Source organism: Podarcis gaigeae (genome assembly GCF_964106915.1).
Source record: "Podarcis gaigeae genome assembly, chromosome: 12".
NCBI classification, from domain to species: domain Eukaryota; kingdom Metazoa; phylum Chordata; class Lepidosauria; order Squamata; family Lacertidae; genus Podarcis; species Podarcis gaigeae.
In genome coordinates, this window is record NC_139688.1 from 8,575,267 (window position 1) to 8,595,575 (window position 20,309).

Consider the following 20,309-nt stretch of genomic DNA (forward strand, 5'->3'; position numbering starts at 1 on the left):
GCTTCCAGCAAAATAGTATAAGTTTAAAACAACAACAACAGCAGCAACAACATTCATTTATTTTATAAACAAGGGACTCACGGTGTGTCCAGTGGTGCTCCCTCACATAAAGCCATTTCCGAGCTAGGGAGGAGAGGGGGTTGCGGGCTACCCCCTCCCACACACGCGGGGGCTGGCCTTTTGCCCCTGCGAGAACAGGGAATCCCCGGGCGCGCCTTCAACCCTGCCTGCCAATTGGCGGGCAGGGGAGGCGTGGCCTAGCCTATTTAAGGCCAGGCACGCCCGGGGACCGCCCTCTTTCCCCTTTCCAGCTGAGTGGTTTTCCCATCCCACCCACCCTTTAGGCTTACCTAGCTATGACCTTGCTATGGACTCCGGTTGGTCGCCGCAAGGGGCCTGGTAGGAATTTTTCCAACTTGGCGCACTTCTAGCCGTTTGGTTTTTTTGCCTACCTCGTAGCAAACGTCACAACCTCCGCGGTATTGGCGGTTAGGCATTGGCAGGGGTAAATTGTTATGCAAATGAAGGGGGAAGGAAGCGCCATCACCTTCCCCCAATGAAAAGGGTAGTCCGGTAGAGGACTCCGGGGGGGCGTTGCCTTGTCTGAAACCTAAGGAGGTAAGGGCCTCTGGCACGCCCCCGAGCGGTGACACCCGTGGGATCCTAGTTGGCGTACTTCAACAGGACCCCCACGGCTTGTGGATAACCCTTCCTGGTCCCCATGCTGGGTAATCGATAGGAGCCAATGCCTAAGGCCAATACCTTTCAATTCTGTAATCAATAAAGGTGTGGCCTTTTTATGCCCATTAACCTTACATAATGTGTCCAGTGTCTTCATTTCACATGGGGGAGGGGACTTGCCACGCAAATAGTGAGAGGAGTAAAAAAACAACAACACCAAGCAGCAAGGCCAGCCAGGAAAACTGGGACCTAAGCTTTGCTGTTGTGTAGGTGTGGCCTTCAAGGAAACCGGCTCTGAGCATGCTCAAAACAGGCCCTCAAAACAACCTGGCTCCTGAGTCTACTATAGCAGCAGATCTATTAGCGTTATATTCTATGGCTAGATTGCCAGGGCAACAAAAGGAAAACTGCACAACCAGGGCTAAGAATCACGTGCCTTTTTTCTTCCTTGGGACAGATGAGTGGGACCTCCTGGCCACAGCAATACTTTTGAATCAAAATTTGGTTGAGTGGTCTAGAGAGCCGATTGGCCAAAAACGTCTCCTGGATCCTCTTGAAATTCAAGTGGAGGATGTGTAGGACTTTGAGGGGGTTTTGCGTGAGGGGAGGTGAAAACAATTGCTTGACATTCTGCTCGAAAGGGTTGTGCCCTGATTGCCAGAATGGATCAGACCCCACTGGTATAAATGCTGTAAATAATAGGCAATGAATGATTTTGCAAGCCCAGAGAGCTTGAGAGAGCGAGAGGGTGGGGAATCTGTTGTCACTTCAGATCTGAGATTTGCAAAAGGCAGAAGCAGTAGTAAGAGAGTAGCTTCCGATGCCTGAACTTTGACCTTGCATGAAATGGGAGAAGACCCCGCCAGTCTCTGGGCCAAGGGCAAAAGACTCCTAGGAGGGAGTAGAGAATGGTTTGCATCCCATGGCTGTCTCCATCTTCAGTTCCTGGTGTGAAGCGACCTTCTGCCTCTCTCACGACAGATTTTGGAAGAACAGTGAAGCATGGAAACCCTTGTTTGTTGGTGTAGCTTGGCTCCTAGCGAGAGAACGGTAGTGCTTTCTGCGTGCGTAAGGAAAAGGCCCTCTCACACTCTGCAGGAGCCTGAGTCGAGCCCTCGAGCGAGCCTGACATTCAACCTTTCCCTTCCTCTTCTCGCTGTGAAAGCTGAGCAGTCTCCGTGCTCTCCAGAGCAGCCTCGTGAAGTGAACAGCTGCATGAGCGGGATGTAATTTAAACCGGGCGTTTTGAAGTACATCATCTCTCTCTCTCTCTCCCTTCATTTCATTGATCGTGTAAAACAGGGTGTGCCGCGGCTGGTTTGCAGCAATTTTTAAATGCAGCTCGACAGTTCAACGACGAGCGATGGCCAGAATTGCTTCAGAAACCAGCAGTGGCAGAAGGACGGTTTGCTTCCCCCCCCCTTCCCAGTGTAAAAAAGACTTTTGGGAATAAATCCAACAGGCAGAGGGTGGGGCTGCTTGGAGATATCGATTGCTGCCAATTCCATTTTGAAACGTTGCGATCGGATTATTGCACAGGTCGCAAGTGAACCACCTGGCACAGATTTTGCACCGCTCTGAATTTTGCAATGCAATTCTTGGAAGTTTTAGGCATACAGTAGTACCTTGGTTTGCAGACAGTCTGGTTTGTATACATTTTGGGTTACAAACACGTCAAACCCGGAAGTGCATGTCCTGGTTTGCGAACTTTTTTTGGATTACAACCCTTTTTTTTTTTAGTACAAACAAAAAAAATTTGGAGGCCCCATTGGTGAAAGCGTGCCTTGGGTTACAACCTGTTTTGGTTTATGAACAGACCTCCAGAATGGATTATGGTTGTAAACCAAGGTACCGCTGTAGTCTGAAATGAATTTAAGTCCAGGCCAGAGGCGCCAGCTTGCAGAGCAATTGGGTGGGGGCAATTTTGTGCACATGAGCTTCACAACTCCCTCTGTAAGCCAGGCAGACGATTCCCAGCTTTGGAAAAGAGGCATCTGGTTTTTAATACTTGAATACTCCAATTTACCAGGAAGAGTTCGGATTTGATATCCCGCTTTATCACTACCCGAAGGAGTCTCAAAGCGGCTAACATTCTCCTTTCCCTTCCTCCCCCACAACAAACACTCTGTGAGGTGAGTGGGGCTGAGAGACTTCAAAGAAGCATGACTAGCCCAAGGTCACCCAGCAGCTGCATGTGGAGGAGCGGAGATGCGAACCCAGTTCCCCAGATTACGAGTCTACCGCTCTTAACCACTACACCACACTGGCTCTCGGAACATTTAGGGGATTAGCTTAGTCCCCTAGTCCACGGATCACACGCCACTGATTATTCTTGATTTTTAAAAAAATATATATGCAGATTTCTTTATTATTTATTTCAACATTTTGTACACAGCTTGATCACAGTCGTCCCGAAGCAGTGTATGAGAGACTCAGTACAGTAAGACTAAAAATGAGTTGAAACTGTAGGGATTCCATTTAAAAGTCAACGGGAACATTTTTAAAAGTCTTCAGTAGGTCTTGAAAGTTCTGCAGGGAGAGGGACCTGTCTGACTTTGTCTGACCTCAACTGGAAAACAAGTTCCACAAAACGACCCACCATAGTGAACATACAGATCCTGGTGCATTTGTGTCATGCATTCGAGCCAAGGAGGACCTCAGACAGTGTCCCCTTTGAAAAGTTCAGTGACCAAGCATGGCTATAAGGGATCAGATGGTCCTTGAGGTATCATGGACCCAAATTCAACACAGTGTCCAGATCAAGGGCAGTAAAAGTACCACTCTATTCTGCCTTGGTCAGACCACACTTGGAATACTGTGTACAATTCTGGGCACCACAATTTAAGAGAGATGTTGACAAGCTGGAACGTGAGCAGAGGAGGGCAACCAAGATGATCCAGGGTCTGGAAACCAAGCATTATGAGGAATGGTTGAAGGAGCTGTGGATGTTGAGCCTGGAAAAGAGGAGACTGAGAGGAGATGATAGCCATCTTCAAATATCTTAAGGGCTGTTTGTCAGGAATGCATGCAGGAGCCAGGCCCTGTGACCAGTAGGACTTCACAGGGCTGGGGCCTTCCTAAGTTTGTTCTGAAGAGGCAAGGCACAGCCACACAGGTGAGGCCTATTGGTAACTCACAGCACCTGGTGGCAAGAGCTGGGAAGGGATATAAGGGCAGCATTTCCCTTTGGCTCTTTGCCACAGCAACACGCTTCTTGCTTTGCTGCGTTTGGCTTCTTGCTTCCTGATTCTCGGACCTTGGCTTCTTGACTCCCTGCTTCTTGATCCTCAGACCCTTGACTTTGTGACTCCTTGCTTCCTGACCCTCGGACCCTTGACTTCATGACTTCCAGCTCTCTGACCCTCGGACTCTTGGCTCCTGGAGTCTCGTTCCTGCTCCCACCCCGCCATCTTGCCCCCGGTCCCGACGTCCTCAGCGGGGACTTTGATCGCCCATAGACTGGACCGTGACACTGTTGCATGGAAGATGAAGCAAGCTAGTTTTCTCCTGCTCTGGAGAGTAGGACTCAAACCAATGGCTTCAAGTTGCAAGAAAGGATATACCAACTTAACATTTGGGAAAAAACGTTCGGACAGTAAGAGCTGCTCAGCTGTGGAACGGACTCCCTCGGAATGTGGTGGACTTTCCTTCCTTAGAGGTTTTTAAGCAGAGGTTGGGTGGCCATCTGTCATGGATACTTTAGCTGAGTTTTCCTGCATTGCAGGGGGTTGGACTAGATGACCCTCGGGGTCCCTACCAACTCTATGATTCTATGAAATTGTTAGCGCCTTGTAAATTCATACAAGAAGTTTGAACCTGATCTGGTAGCATATGGGCAGCTAGTGCAGCCTTTTGATCACTGGAGCTATGTGCTGAGAACTGTCTGTCCCCATCAGCAGTTTAGTTGCAACATTTTGCACCAGCTGGAGCTTCTGGGAAAGAACCAATGGTCGCCTCACATAGTGCTCATTAGAAATGTAAAGTATTGCACTTGGGCAAAAAAATGATAGGCACAAATACAAGATGGGTGACACCTGGCTTGAGAGCAGTACATGTGAAAAGGATCTAGGAGTCTTGGTCGACCACAAACTTGACATGAGCCAACAGTGTGACGCGGCAGCTAAAAAAGCCAATGCAATTCTGGGCCGCATCAGTAGGAGTATAGCATCTAGATCAAGGGAAGTAATAGTGCCACTGTATTCTGCTCTGGTCAGACCTCACCTGGAGTACTGTGTCCAGTTCTGGGCACCACAGTTCAAGAAGGACACTGACAAACTGGAACGTGTCCAGAGGAGGGCAACCAAAATGATCAAAGGCCTGGAAACGATGCCTTATGAGGAACGGCTAAGGGAGCTGGGCATGTTTAGCCTGGAGAAGAGGAGGTTAAGGGGTGATATGATAGCCATGTTCAAATATATAAAAGGATGTCACATAGAGGAGGGAGAAAGGTTGTTTTCTGCTGCTCCAGAGAAGCGGACACGGAGCAATGGATCCAAACTACAAGAAAGAAGATTCCACCTAAACATTAGGAAGAACTTCCTGACAGTAAGAGCTGTTTGACAGTGGAATTTGCTGCCAAGGAGTGTGGTGGAGTCTCCTTCTTTGGAGGTCTTTAAGCAGAGGCTTGACAACCATATGTCAGGAGTGCTCTGATGGTGTTTCCTGCTTGGCAGGGGGTTGGACTCGATGGCCCTTGTGGTCTCTTCCAACTCTATGATTCTATGATTCTATGATTCTATGATTCAATCATTAAGTCTTGAGTTTGCCACTTCATTAATCGCTGTGCCCAGGCTACCCCTGTCCAAGAACAGCTGAAGCTGGCATACCGGCCGAAGCTGGTGAATGTCATTCCTAACCACTGTGTGTACTTGAGCCTCCAGCAACAAAGACAGAACCTTCAAATCTGTTATTTTGAAGGGAGTACGGCCTCATCCAGAACCTGCAACACGCTGGCTACCAACCCCCTGTGTCTCTGTCTTCCCAGGGTTCAAGCTCAGCTTCCTGGTCCTCATCCACCACCAGAAAAGTGTAAAGATCATTTACGGCCTGTCCCAGACTCAGATGTTACAGAGAAGTAGAACCCCCTCAAAGATAAGGAAAGAAGTATCCGGCCTTCTGTGATACAAAAGGAAAAAGGAATGGGGAGGGAGGAGGAAAACAAGCAACTTCAGGTTCCAACTTTTCCACAAGGTTTCGTAATGCCCAGGCGGGGTGGCTATTGCAGAAGGTTGTTCAGCGGTTGTGGTGCAAGAAGGAGGATGCAAGTGGTCAATTTGATGGAAAGGGATGTGCTGGTCTCGCCAAGGCCTCTGGTGCAGCCATGTTTAACAGACCCCAGTGGAGGAAGTTATGGGATGTTGTATTTCTACGTTTGTCAACATGCAGAGAGAGAGGAGGATCCAAAGGGCATTTGGTCCTGGCAGAGCCAATAAAGGAGGCCTCAGTGACTCAAATTTCCTTCTTTTTCAGCTGCCATAGTATTCACTGCTGACAGTTTAGTGACGCTTCAACAGTCCTGCCTGTTCCCTTCCCTGCTTCACCCCTTTCCACCAATTGTACTCACTTGCACTGGTTCTTGGGTAGCAGCATGGTTCCTCTTTCAAGCTACAGAGCTGTTGAGATGCTTGTGAATATTCCGTAACACCACTGAAGTCTAATTTCTAATATTGCAAAGGCAAACCTCTCGCAGCCGATCATAGCACCTAGCTATGGATTATTTTAAAAACTCGGCCTGTATTTGTGTCCCTGTCTCCCTTCCTTTTGAGGGCGAAGTGGCAAAAAGCACTGCTTTCTGCAAACCTGTGCTTTAATCTGACATCTCATTTGCCTCTCTACCACCGTAAATACCTCAAAGGATTATCCAAAGCGGCTTTTGATATCACAAATAGAAGTGTTGGATAGAGTTCGTACTCCCCTCAACTCGCTGGCAAGATACCTCATTATTATTTTTTAACAGCTCATTGAGAAGTGAAAGATTAAGGAACCAGGAGTCAGACTCTGAAATCTCCATTTATGAGGCAGGTGGTGGGAACGGACGCTTTGCCTAGAACTCTAAAAAGTTGTTTATGATTTGAGTCAAGTTGGGGGTAGAGAACCCTTTTCACTTTGAGGGCTGCAATTCCCCATTTATTACATTACATGGGATGTGACCCATGAGAGGCAGTCAAGTACAACATTCCTTGAATTGCTAGAGAAGACATGCGAAGGAATGTTTGGTGCAGCCAGTCGAAACATCCTGTTCCTCCTGGCTGGAGCATCCTTCCTTTTGCATGTGGTAGAAGGTGTGAGCTTACCTGTCCAGGTAACAAAAGGGCAAGTCATGCAGCACACTTCTTTCTTTTTGACTTCCTTCTTAGTTTGACCAGCTTTTAGCTAGAACTGCTCTGCTAGCTCTCAGCCAGCGTAAGCACTGGATTATTCCCCCATATGGAGTAGATCCACATGTACTGTACATATTTGTCTGCCTTAGTTACAAATGTGTAACTATGAACTGATGTGAGTAAACGTATTTTATTGACTTTGAATAAGATTGTGGCATCTTTATTCTTTTTAAGAGAGATTCAAGGGAACTTATCAGGAACGTACAATTCAATCTGAGACAGACTGAATTGTATAATAGTGAGAGGCTCACACTAGCCTGCAACCAGCTATCTGCTGTGCATGTTAGAAGGGGAATATAACTACTAAGTAAAGAAACTTGCTAGCGCAGGTTAGGAAGCATGTTAATAAACAGTATATCCTCTCCTCCCACCTTAAACATTCCCACACCCATTTGCTGTCATGGCATCCGAGGTGGTTGACAAGGGCCATGTCCACACCACACATTTAGAGCACTGTTATGCCACTTTAATATCTCTCTCTCTCTCTCTCTCTCTCTCCCTCTCTCCCTCTCTCCCTCTCTCCCTCTCCCTCTCTCTCTCTCTCTCTCTCTCTCTCTCTCTCTCTCACACACACACACACAGCTTTATTGTGCTCCATAGACCCAAAATACACAGCACAGCGATAATATATATCAACAGTTATTAAGGAGTAAGAACAGCCTTGCTAGCAGCTATGGCTTCCCTCAAAGGATTCTGGGAGCTGCAGTCTGTTTAAGGTGCTGAGAGCCATTTTCCCTCACAGAGCTACAATTCTGAGTGGCTTAACAACCAAGCCTTCTTCGCAGGGAATTCTGGGAATGGCAGTTCTCTGAGCAGGAGTGCCAAGTTGCGCCCAACATTAAGGGCCGCCATCGTGTGCACATGATGTCACATGCATGATGCCCCCCACACAAGTCTGGCCCTGACCCCCCACTAAATTGTGCCCTGTCTCTGAGGGGAGTGGGCTCCTCTTAAAACAATGCTCAGCATCCTTGACAAACTGCAGCTTCCAGAATTCTTTGGAGGAAGCCATGGCTGCTATTATTATTATTATTATTATTATTATTATTATTATTATTATTATTTATTAAATTTAGATACTCCCCTTCATCACAGAGCCATTTACAGTATAAAAAAACAACTAAATGCATAACACAATAACACCAAAACAAAACAAAACAACAACACCCCTCACAAAAAACAAAACAACACTCCCCACACATTTCCCAGGGGACTCTGGGAAGTATAGTTTGGGGAATGGAATTGAGGTCTGTCCGCACCCTTAACAAACCACAATTCCCAGAATCCTTTAGGGGAGATCAGGGCTGTTAAAATGATATCATAGTGATTTAAATGCATAGATGGAGACATGCAGGTTCTTTATGCGCATCTCTTCTCCCTTCCACTCCTCTGCCACAACTATATATTTCATTAGGGCTTAAAACCCAAATTAAACATGCAAATTGGATATAGCATGCACAAACACTTAATTAGAGAAAGAGGGACCTCAGTTGTCCATCATCTTGTCTGCTTTGGTCCTAAGCCAGCGGCCATTTCTGGCGGCATCAAATTCCATCCTTTCATCTGGCATTATGTGAATAAGTGCTTTTTTTTTTGTCTGCCCCAAATTTCTGTTGGCAGCATCGTGTAATTTCATATGAGGGAGCGTCTGATCGTCCCGTAATTGCCCTGCAACATAGCAATTGATCTCTGTTCATCTCAGATGTATAATTTTATAGGCAGAACTGGACGGTGCCTTGAATTGTTCCCAAGGCTAGCTCCAGCGAGAGCTTTCGGTGGACCATAATTCAGAGCACAAAATTAGTCGCTGTTCCTCCACCTTGTGCATCGGGTGAACGCCTTAAATTGCCCACTGACTCATGCATGAAGGAATCCTTCATTGTTTGGAGACTAAGCCCAGAAGGTTTCAAGCATGTGCCAGATGTCGCTGATGAAAAACTAAATATGAAATTGCAGAAGAGCAGCAGCGTTGGCATTCACAGTGTCTAGCCTCTGGTGAATGACAGCCAGCTATGCATTCTGCAACGAGGAACACTGAACTCTATGACTTCTCGTCTCCAGACTGTCGGTGATTTGCAGGAGGGATTCAGATGCGTACTGGAAATGTAGGTCTACAAAAGCATTCTGCCACCCAAGTGCCACAAATCCACCTTGTTTTCGTAAAGGCCACTTTGTGGTTAGATAGGATTGCCATATGTCCGGGGTTTCCCGGGCCTGTCCTCCTTTCAAGGTCCAACATCTCCACTCAGGCGGATGTTTATAATTTTCAAGAAATGAGTGGGGGGGTTTGTTTTGTTCTTTGTTTGGGCAGGCGTGTGCCTGGGACGCTCCCCAGCTGAGCCAGCACCAGTGTTCCCCTAGCTCACTCCCAAACCAGCGCCGGGCTGGTGGATCCTTTAACTGGCCCTGGGCTGTGGTAGCTCCACAGCCTGGAGCCAAATCCCTATGCCTTTTTCTTGGGCTTAGCTGGCAGCAGGGAGTGTGTATGTGTGTGTGCTGGCCTTGTTGTGTGGATGCCTGATTATCGTCCTCCAAAGCAACAACTGTATTCCGAACTTAAAAATGGAAAGCATAATGCCTGCGGTCAACAAAAGAGGTTCAAAGACTCTCTCAAGGCAGATCTTTTTTAAAAAATGTAGTATTAACACCAACAAATGGGAGACACTGGCCTGCCTGCGAGCGCTCCAGTTGGAGAACAGCCTTTGCCAAAGGTGTCTTGCACTTCGAAGATGCTCAAACTCAGGATGCAAGGGAGAAACGTGCTAAGAGGAAGGCACACTTGTCAAACCTTCACCGCGATCAACTCCCGCCCGGAAACCAATGTCTCCACTGTGGAAGGACGTGTGGATCCAGAATTGGCCTCCATAGTCACTTAAGGACTCATTGTTAAAACCGTGTTTATGGAAGACAATCTTAGAAGTATGAAGTCAGCAAATGTGTCCTCTTTCTTGTTCCTCAAAATATGGCAACCCTAGTTAGGAAGTGATGGGAGAATGATTTGGAAAGTGTAGAAAGACATATAACATACCCTCTAACATGCCTCAGGTGAAATTAGGGACATTTCTCAAACCCTCAAATAGACCCTCCTTGACCCCCTATTTTTGGTCTCCTCCCTCCTTCAGAACATTTCCTATCAGAAGAAGGATGAGTGCCACCTACCTGTTGTTGTTGTTTAGTCGATTAGTCATGTCTGACTCTTCGTGACCCCATGGACCAGAGCACGCCAGGCACTCCTGTCTTCCACTGCCTCCCGCAGTTGGTCAAACTCATGCTAGTAGCTTCGAGAACACTGTCCAACCATCTCGTCCTCTGTCGTCCCCTTCTCCTTGTGGCCTCCATCTTTCCCAACATCAGGGTCTTTTCCAGGGAGTCTTCTCTTCTCATGAGGTGGCCAAAGTCTTGGAGCCTCAGCTTCAGGATCTGTCCTTCCAGTGAGCACTCAGGGCTGATTTCCTTAAGAATGGAGAATTTGATCTTCTTGCAGTCCATGGGACTCTCAAGAGTCTCCCCCAGCACCAGAATCCAAAAGCATCCATTCTTTGGCAATCAGCCTTCTTTATGGTCCAGCTCTCACTTCCATACATCACTACTGGGGAAACCATAGCTTTAACTATACGGACCTTTGTTGGCAAGGTGATGTCTCTGCTTTTTAAGATGCTGTCTAGGTTTGAAATTGCTTTTCTCCCAAGAAGCAGGTGTCTTTTAATTTTGTGACTGCTGTCACCATCTGCAGTGATCATGGAGCCCAAGAAAATAAAATCTACCTAGGTACACCTACCTGTACTCAGCCACAAAGTTCCCTGGTTGACCTTGGGCTGCTCACTCACTCTCAACCTAACCTACCTCACAGGGTTGTTGTGAGGATGAAATGGGGAGGAGGTAGAGTTATGACCTTGAGCACCTTGGAAGACAGGTTGGGCAATGAGTGTCCACCTAACTTTCTCCCCAGAGTAAGACACTGAAAGGCTAATTTATTGGGGAAATGTAATAGTACCAGTACATTTTGTGTCATATTTCCGTTTCTAGAAGGGCTAGAAACTTACAATCTTTTAAAAACGAAAGCTGGGGATCTGGGGATTATTATTAATTGGCAGGGGGGCCACCGCCCAACCACCAGACACCCATTGGTTTGATTTAGATTATCTCCAGTCTGCCCCAGCTCTAATCTCTGATTCTACAACACTTCTTCCCCTAACAAATCCTGTGTTTTCTCTTCTTCCTCCCTCTAGTTTCCCTACTAACAAATCTTCTTGTCTCCTTCCTTCTTCTCAGCTGATTCTGCACTGTGATTCTTCCGCAAGCCTGCCCTTCTCCACTCTGCTGGAGAGGTACTGTGAAGAATGGTCCTCCCATCACAATTTGACAGGTAATAATGACCTTGAGATAGTGTCTAATTAGTAAGGAATGCCCACTGGCTTAGACAACTTAAAAAATGGAAATTTGCGGCAGAGAGGTATTTCAGTTGGTTGTGGGATATGGAACCTGCATATTCAGAGCCATATTACCTCTAAATATCAAGTATTAGAGACATGCAATGGGTTAGGGCTGATGCCTTCTTACCCTTGTCTGTGGACTCCGTTTCGATTCTCATTTAACCAATCATAAATCCAGCTGTCCACATTTTGCAGCAATCTGATTTCCTTTTTCTTTTAAGCAACTCATGCAAATTTATAAGCATTGTAGGGCTAAAATTCTCCTAGTAAACACATTTTATATGCAGCCTTGACTAATGTAAGCATTTTTGCAATCAATCTTTCCCAATATAATGCATTTTTATATTCTGTTTTCGCTTTCCCCTGCTAATTCTCACATTCTTTTGTAAAGGGCAAATTTGATAGATTTGGATTTAAATGTGCACTGAATAAAATTTCTTCTCCTTCCCCTACTTCCAGATGACCTGTTTTACTGAATATTTGATCCCTATATGTTTGTGCAAAGTTTGCAGGGAGGTTAAATGACGTCGGCTAGCTGCTGAGCAATCGTTCTGATTTGTTTCTGGGGAGGTTATACGATGTTGCATCCAGCAAGCGTCATCCCATTCCCAGTGGCTTTTATGACAGTTTCCTTATCTCAGAAAGACCAGTTTGTGGGCAAGGACAGAGGACTCAGCTACATTAGTAAAGAAACAGCGATTTGAATGCACTATAATCATGCAACACCAGGGGGTGCCAGAGAGCAAGAAATTTTAAAACACGATTTTCAATAGAGATTTTTTTCTTTTGTTAAAACAATCTAATTTTTGACTTATTTATAGGGTCCCCCCCCCCCCGGTCTCGATCCACCCAAGGTTTGTGGCACAGAAGCTGCAAATCAGCTCTAATTGCACAAACTCTGAATTTGGTGGTGCCTGAAAATAGTCTGGGAACACCTTCAGAAGCCACCTTGCATGACCGTAAAGGGGAATATTTCTCTTGGAGGAAGGGGACCCATATTATGTGTGTCCCGTCAAAGCAGAAAGTGCATGTCACTTTTAGGGATGGGCAAATCTGTCAATCTTGGTTTCTCTCTCATTTTCCAATCTTAAATTCCCTTGACTTCTTTTTTCTTTTCTTATTTTATTAAATATTTATTGATTTAAAATACGATACAATCATACAACGAAGGTAAGTATTTCAGATTTAAATACAAAAAAATGGGGGGAAAGAATTTTTTTGAAACAAAGACAGAAAAATGATAAAAAGAAAAAAGAAGAAAAAAGATCAAAGATTTATACAACATTATATCTATCAAATAATATTTTTTTTTTTTTGCAAAAAAAAAAAACAACTTCCAATCTTTCTTGTTATGCTTTTTCTGTTGTCATGGTATTATCACACAGTTTTGTTTTATATCCTTTTTAATGCATTCCACTATAATGTTTATATCATTTATCTATTTCCCTACATTTCTGTTTACAACTCCCTCCTCCTCCTCACACTTTCCTCTCAGACCTCAAGCTGAGAGATCATCTTTAACTGACTGCCATTTAGTTTCCGGGCCCAATTCAAAGTGCTGGCTTTGACTTACAAAACCTTAAACAGCTCAGGACCGCAATACCTCAAGGACCGCCTCTCTCCAGATGAACAAACCAGGACCCTGCAATCATCATCTGAGGCCCCTTTGTGTGAGAAATCTGGAGGGTGGTAACGCCAGAAAGGGCCTTTTCTGTGATGGCTCCTGTTAGGATATTTCCGTTCCACCTTAAAAGGGAGCAGGCTTTGTGAGTCACAGAGTCTGCGTATTTCCTGTTCACAGGATGTTTCTGTTGTGTCTTTGTTTTCGTTTTCTCTCTGTGCCTGAACACACAAGCAGGCAGTCATGTTTTTTTCCTTTGTTCTGACCAACGCTGAATAAACTTCTAAATAATGCTCTCCTGCGTGCATCTTTCGCTGTGCGAATTCTGCTGATAGAGCGTGCATCAGCTCTGGAATGTGGCAAGCTATTTTCTGGAGCTCGTGTCGCTAATTGCTGATACTGTATCTACGGGAGATCGATGGATCGTCCGGAGGCGAAGTGGGGGCCATGATGGGCTTTATCTCCCTGGCAGTATCCCAACAGCTCCCGGCATGTGGATATTCTCCCCAGGGAGGTTTGGCTGGCACCTTCATTATACATTATACACCTTTTGGCATCAGGCGAAAATGTTTTCTCTACAATGTTTCTCTACAACTAGGACTTTGAAAGATTACCTTTTTAAATGTGTTTGGGGGCGGGGTTTACTGGTTTGTTGTTGTTCTTATTTTTATTTTATTTTTATTTTTACTATGTGTTTTGTGGTTCTTTTATTATAATATCATGGTGTGAACTGCCCTGAGATCTATAAATGAAGGGTGGCATACAATTATTCTTTTCTTCTCATCTTCATCATCATTATCATTAACATTACATAACATGTAATACATTACATAATATTACAGTGATACCTCGGTTTTCAAACGTAATCCGTTTCGGAAGACCATTCGGCTTCCGAAACGTTTGAAAACCACTTCTGGGCTTTTGTATTTGGGAACTGAAATGTTTGAGCGCGGAGCCATTTGAGTTCTGAGGTTTGACTGCATCGCTATTATTAAGCTACACTCTGAGAGATCAAGGGAGCAAGGAAGGCTGCCTTGTTGTTCTCCAGACTTGTTAGCTAGACTAGAACTAGATATTTTTCTATCCAAGTTATAGATTTCGGCAGGAAACAACTCTGCCATTTCCCCATCTATGAGCATCTCTGTGTCTGATTGCAACAAGTCTGCTCTCCAACCAAGATCTGACAGCTTAAGGGCTGCTCACTCTGTGTACGAAAAGGGGGTTTCAGTAGGTAATTGACTCCTGTTATCCCAATGCAGGGTTTAACCACAGAGCCTAGGGCTTGCCGATCAGAAGGTCGGCGGTTTGAATCGCCGCAATGGGGTGAGCTCCCATTGCTCGGTCCCTGCTCCTGCCAACCTAGCAGTTCGAAAGCACATCAAAGTGCAAGTAGATAAATAGGTACCACTCCGGCGGGAAGGTCAACAGCGTTTCCATGCGCTGCTCTGGTTCACCAGAAGCGGCTTAGTCATGCTGGCCACATGGCCCGGAAGCTGTACGCCGGCTTCCTCGGCCAATAAAGCGAGATGAGCACCGCAACACCAGTCGTCTGCGACTTGACCTAATGGTCAGGGGTCCCTTTACCTTTTTTTATCCCAATGCAAGGCATTAAAGATGGCCTGCCCGCGCCCCCTAAGTTGGCCTTCTGCCCCCAGGAGCGCACTGTCCTTTGATCACCAGTTTCCAAATAAAATTCATCTGCTGATTCATCTGACTTCTGGGTCTGAACAGAAGTGCCATTTCTGCGGGCTGCTCCCTGTCTGCACCCGCCAACACTGCAATCGATTGCTGATTTCCTGAGTTCCTCCTTTACAGTTATTCATTCCATTGGTTAAATGCTCCAAAGCTACAGCTTATTTCTTATCGGTTAATTTCATTAAATGCAACTCCATTTTCCTTCCAGACAAGCCAGATGCAAAGACTATTCATTGCGGAGTGGTTTGTTGTTCTCGTTTGGCTTTCTCTTCCAAATTAAGCGCTCTTCTTTCTTCATTCTCTCCACCCCAGCTTCAGATTTGTGGTCTTCTTAAATAAGATTTGAACACCACAATAAAACTGCAACGTAGTTTGCAACAAACAAATCTGTTATGCTTCCCTGCCCATGAAATTGGAACTTCCCAAGTGTGTTGGCATTCAATCCTGGCCAATAGTTTAGTTCTCAACTGATGGATTTTTTTTTTTTTTAAAAAAAACCCTCCTGCTACTGTATGCTAGTAGAAGGCAAATGGCTGAATTAGTTTGCATTTAAAGGCAAACTTGGCAAATTCGCACTTTCCAAAGCAATATACCAGTGGTGGCCAAACTCGGCCCTCCAGCTATTTTGGGACTACAATTCCCATCATCCCTGAGCACTAGTCCCGTTAGCTAGGGATGATGGGAGTTGTAGTCCCAAAACAGCTGGATGGCTAAGTTTGGCCACCACTTGAATATGTGGACTCAAATGCAGCCAGCCTTCAAAATTCATGCTTTTTTTCTGAATTTTGCAATGCAGTTCCCCAGCCAAGCAGTGTACACAAAGATGCATGTATTGTGCGCAACATGTGTGTGTAAAATGCATGTAATGGTGAGCATAACTTTCAAAGATGCACTGCATTAGGGGAAATGGTTGGCAAAAAATGTTTCTATACAAAATTTGTGTTTATTAGGAGACATTCACAGCAGGCCACTGAAACATTACAGTGGTACCTTGGGATGTGGATGGGATCCGTTCCGAAGCCCCGTTCTCATCCTGAAGCGAACGCAACTCGCGTCCGCGTGTCTGCGCATGCACGGATTGCGTTTCGCCGCTTCCAAGCATGCGCGTGACGTCATTTTGACTGTCTGCACATGCGCGCAGGGCGAAACCCAGAAGTAATGCGCTCTGTTACTTCTGAGTCACCGCAGAGGGCAACCCGAAAATACTTAACTTGGAGCACATTTATCCCAAGGTATCACTGTACTGTGGAGATTTTGTGGCTTGTTTGATTGCTTTTAAGGGAAATTGCAGATTGCCGCAGTAATGTATTTTAAGAGCGGAAAAATGAGAAACGGAGAGAACCAAAAAAGGACAGATTCATCCATCCCTAGTTACAGGAGGGCAGATTTCAGTTGAACATTAGGGGGAAATTCTTGATGAGAAGGGCAGTTTGACAATGCAACTAGCTACTTGGAGGAATTCAGGAGGTCTTTAACCAGAGGCTGACCAGTGATTCGTTGAGGATATACAGTGGTACCTCGGGTTAAGTACTTAATTCGTTCCAGAGGTCTATTCTTAACCTGAAACTGTTCTTAACCTGAAGCACTACTTTAGCTAATGGGGCCTCCTGCTGCTGCCGCCAGAACATGATTTCTGTTCTCATCCTAAAGCAATTTCTTAACCGGAGGTACTATTTCTGGGTTAGTGGAGTCTGTAACCTGAAGCGTATGTAACCTGAAGTGTATGTAACCCGAGGTACCACTGTTCTAACTCTGGATTTTTGCACTGAGGAGGAGGTTAAACTAGATGCCTGTACAGTGGTACCTCGGCTTATGAACTTAATCCATTCTGGAAGTTCATTCTTAAACCAAAGCCATTCTTAAACCAAGGCACACTTTCCCTAATAATAATAATACTAATAAAAATTTATTATTTGTACTCTGCCCATCTGGCTGAGTTTCCCCAGCCACTCTGGGTGGCTTCCAACAAAGATTAAAAATACATTAAAATGTCACACATTAAAAGCTTCCCTAAACAGGGCTGCCTTCAGATGTCTTCTAAATGTCAGGTGGTTGTTTATCTCTTTGACATCTGATAAGGCCTCCCATTGCCGGTGCCCTTCCACCATTCGGCTTCCGTTCGTAGACCAAGGTAAAGTTCACTAACTGGAATACTACTTCCAGTTTTGCGGAGTTCATATACCAAATCGTTCGTAAACAGGGCTGTTCTTAAACTGAGACAACCCTGTGCAAAACATCTGCATGAAAAATAATGTAACCCATATGGTCAGCCTAAAAAATGACTGCAGCAAGTATATGTGTTTGTGCATAATAGTAGGGATGTAAGCATGAGAAGAGAAGACTCCCTGGAGAAGACCCTGATGTTGGGAAAGATGGAGGGCACAAGGAGAAGGGGACAACAGAGGACGAGATGGTTAGACAGTGTTTTCGAGGTTACCAGCATGAGTCTGACCAAACTGCGGGAGGCAGTGAGGACAGAGGTGCCTGGCGTTCTCTGGTCCATGAGGTCACGAAGAGTCGGACACGACTAAACGACTAAACAACAACAACAACAAAAGCAGGCATCATATCCCACCCTCAACCTGTACCTGTTGCATGCATTACTGTTTCCATTCCACTGCAGTTTGACTTCTGCCAAAAGCTACATTATTCGCCTCTCTGTGTGCTGCAACAAAATTACATTAGGTGCGGAACGCACTCAATTAATTGCGCAAATTGCATTGTCATTACCCTATTCCACCACATTCATTTCATTGCAAAGGGAACATTATACATTTTGGGGGGGCGGATGTAATCAATGTTGTACCATTTACGGACTGCAAGCAACACCAGCAGTGATTACCAGTTGTATTTGTCACACTGGTTTCCGTTCCGGACGTCAGATGGCTAAGCAAAGACGGACAATCTCTGCTCCTGTCTTGATTTTTATCGGAATTCTCCAACCTCTCTCAGCAAGAGGGCAGACATTTGATTTTAAAAGGAAACCAGGATTGTGTGGGTGTTTGTGAGCCAGTTGCATTCAAGACACACAAGAACCACTTTACGAAATAACTTGGAAGACCGGGGTTCAGATCCTCACTCAGCAATGAAGCTCATTACCTCAACTACCTCACAGGGTCGTTGATAGATGGAGAGGGGAAGAGCGCATCAGTTGTGCTGAAGAATGACTTGGTCTTAGGATCTATGCCTTTTAACAGTGCTCTTCTCTGCCCACAATCTGCCTGGCTTCTCATGAACAAGACTGACCTTTGCTTCAGCTGAAGAATGTTCCCCGTTCAGCCCTGCAGCCTTTTTTGCTTCCCAAAATAACAATGACAAAGGGGATTTTCAAGTGCATTTGTATCGTGTGGGTGAACGGAATCAGTCCATTGATTTTCTTTTTCTTTTTTTGGACGTGCAACTCTTTCCCGCTCCGTAAAGCTCCCTCACTTTCTTGGGCGCCTAGATGTTGATTTTCAAAACTTGGCAACATTGTTCACTCATGGAAGACTGGAACTTGACATGCACCCCATTCGCTAACTTTACAATCTAACGTGTTTGCAAATGGGAGGGATAAAGTGTCTTGATGCTTTTGGAGCACTATCGATCCTGAATTTTAGCAACAATCTGCACAAAGCAAAAAGGAAGGTTACCTTGCAGCATAGCATGGAACAGATTTCTGTCTCTTCCTTCAGTTCCCCTCTGCGCCACATCTGTTGGGTTGCTGATTTCCTTTAAGAGTAAAGGTAAAGGTACCCCTGACCATTAGGTCCAGTCGCAGATGACTCTGGGGTTGCGGCGTTCATCTCGCTTTACTGGCCGAGGGAGCCGGTGTTTGTCCACAGACAATTTTTCCAGGTCATGTGGCCAGCATGACTAAGCTGCTTCTGGCGAACCAGAGCAGAGCACAGAAACGCCGTTTACCTTCCCACCAGAGTGGTACCTATTTATCTACAGTATTTGCACTTTGTGTTTTCGAACTGCTAGGTTGGCAGGAGCTGGGACAGAGCAAGGGGAGCTCACCCCATTGCGGGGATTCGAACCACCGACCTTCTGATTGACAAGCCCTAGGCCTGGTGGTTTAGACCACAGCACCACCTGCATCCCTTTATGAGTATTTTCTTTCAATACATTGATTAGGCCAAAATGTTGGCAGGTATGTGCGAGGATCCAACAGGCAGGGTAATGTTAGCTAGGCTCCCTTAGGCGCCTTTGAGTGAGGGAAGTTGAGTCTCTACAATGCTATGAGGCTATGATTCTAAGATTTCCCTTCTGGGATGAGGGGCCTAACGACCTTGTAAAGATCCCCTTTTGGCATAATTTTGATCACCTGCTTGGGGTTGTGGGGCCCTGAGAGGAGGTGGATCAAGACCCAAATGGTTGGGGCTTAATATTTATGCAAATATTATGCAAATCTGGGGCAGACATAATCAGTAGTGCATAACTGGCCACCCTGATTTCACGCTAGCAGAGACACACGGTCGTCTTCCTCTGTAAGGCTGTGGACGTGTGGTCCTCAAAAGCTTCAGAGACGGTATGCTCCTGCTGTTCTTCAGGAATAACAGCAACAACAACAACATCATCAACAACAACAACAATAAAGTTTATTTATATCCCACTCTCCCCAGCCGAAGCCGGGCTCAGAGCAGCTAACAACAATAAAAGTAACACAGCATTCTAAAATCAATTCATTCTAAAATCAATTCAGAGTCAAATTAATGGCAACCATTGGGCTAGAGTTCTATGAGGATTACAGAAGTAGGGGGTCAGACTGTGCCTTGGCCAAAGGCCTGGTGGAACAGCTCTGTCTTGTAGGCCCTACGGAAAGATGTCACGTCCCGTAGGGCCCTGGTCTCTTGTGACAGAGCGTACCACCAGATCGGGGCCACAGCCGAAAAAGCCCTGGCTCTGGCTGAGGCCAGCCTAACCTCTCTGTGGCCCGGGACCTCCAAAATATTTTTGTTTGAAGACCGTAAGGTCCTCCGTGGGACATACCAGGAGAGGTGGTCCTGTAGGTATGAGGGTCCTAGGCCGTATAGGGCTCTAAATCCAGCCCCCAAAGCATTTAGTGAGAAAGTTGAGTGTTTCTCTCTTGAACTTCTCCCCCTTTTCTCTCTGCAATTAGAGTAGCTCTTGGAAATTTTCACATTCCCTCGCTGGAGGCATTCTGCTTCCTTCTCCTTCGAAGCCATTATATCCCTGCTCTCTGGTTCAATTTGATTGTTTTCTTCCGACTCCTGCACCTCTCTCTAACGCCTGTTGAGCTTTCTCTTGGCCCTATTCGGATCTGCTCAGAGCGTTGCCAGGTTCTGGGGGGGGGGGTTCTCCGACTTACAGATCTGCAGAATAGAACCCCTTCCCCCTCACTCCTCTTCCTTCTATTTATATTCGCTGCCTTTTGATCCCACATTGCAGAAACATTCTGATTTCCCCCCACCCCAGACTTTCTTTTATGCTATCCAAGGTCAGGATGAAAAGTTTTAATTTTCTCAAGTTCTTCTTTTTAAGTTCATTATATCT

General features: G+C 45.7%; 1 protein-coding gene across 2 annotated transcripts in view; it reads left to right on the top strand.

Moving 5' to 3' along the window:
- The window catches only part of CRHR2 (corticotropin releasing hormone receptor 2), a 202,056-nt gene that overhangs the window by 17,094 nt on the left and 164,653 nt on the right, over positions 1–20,309 (top strand). For both annotated transcript variants that reach the window (XM_083704265.1, XM_083704266.1), the window contains one exon: positions 11,334–11,427. In XM_083704265.1, coding sequence (XP_083560391.1) covers positions 11,334–11,427 — 94 coding nt within the window. Of the gene's footprint in view, positions 1–11,333; positions 11,428–20,309 lie in introns of those variants that run through there.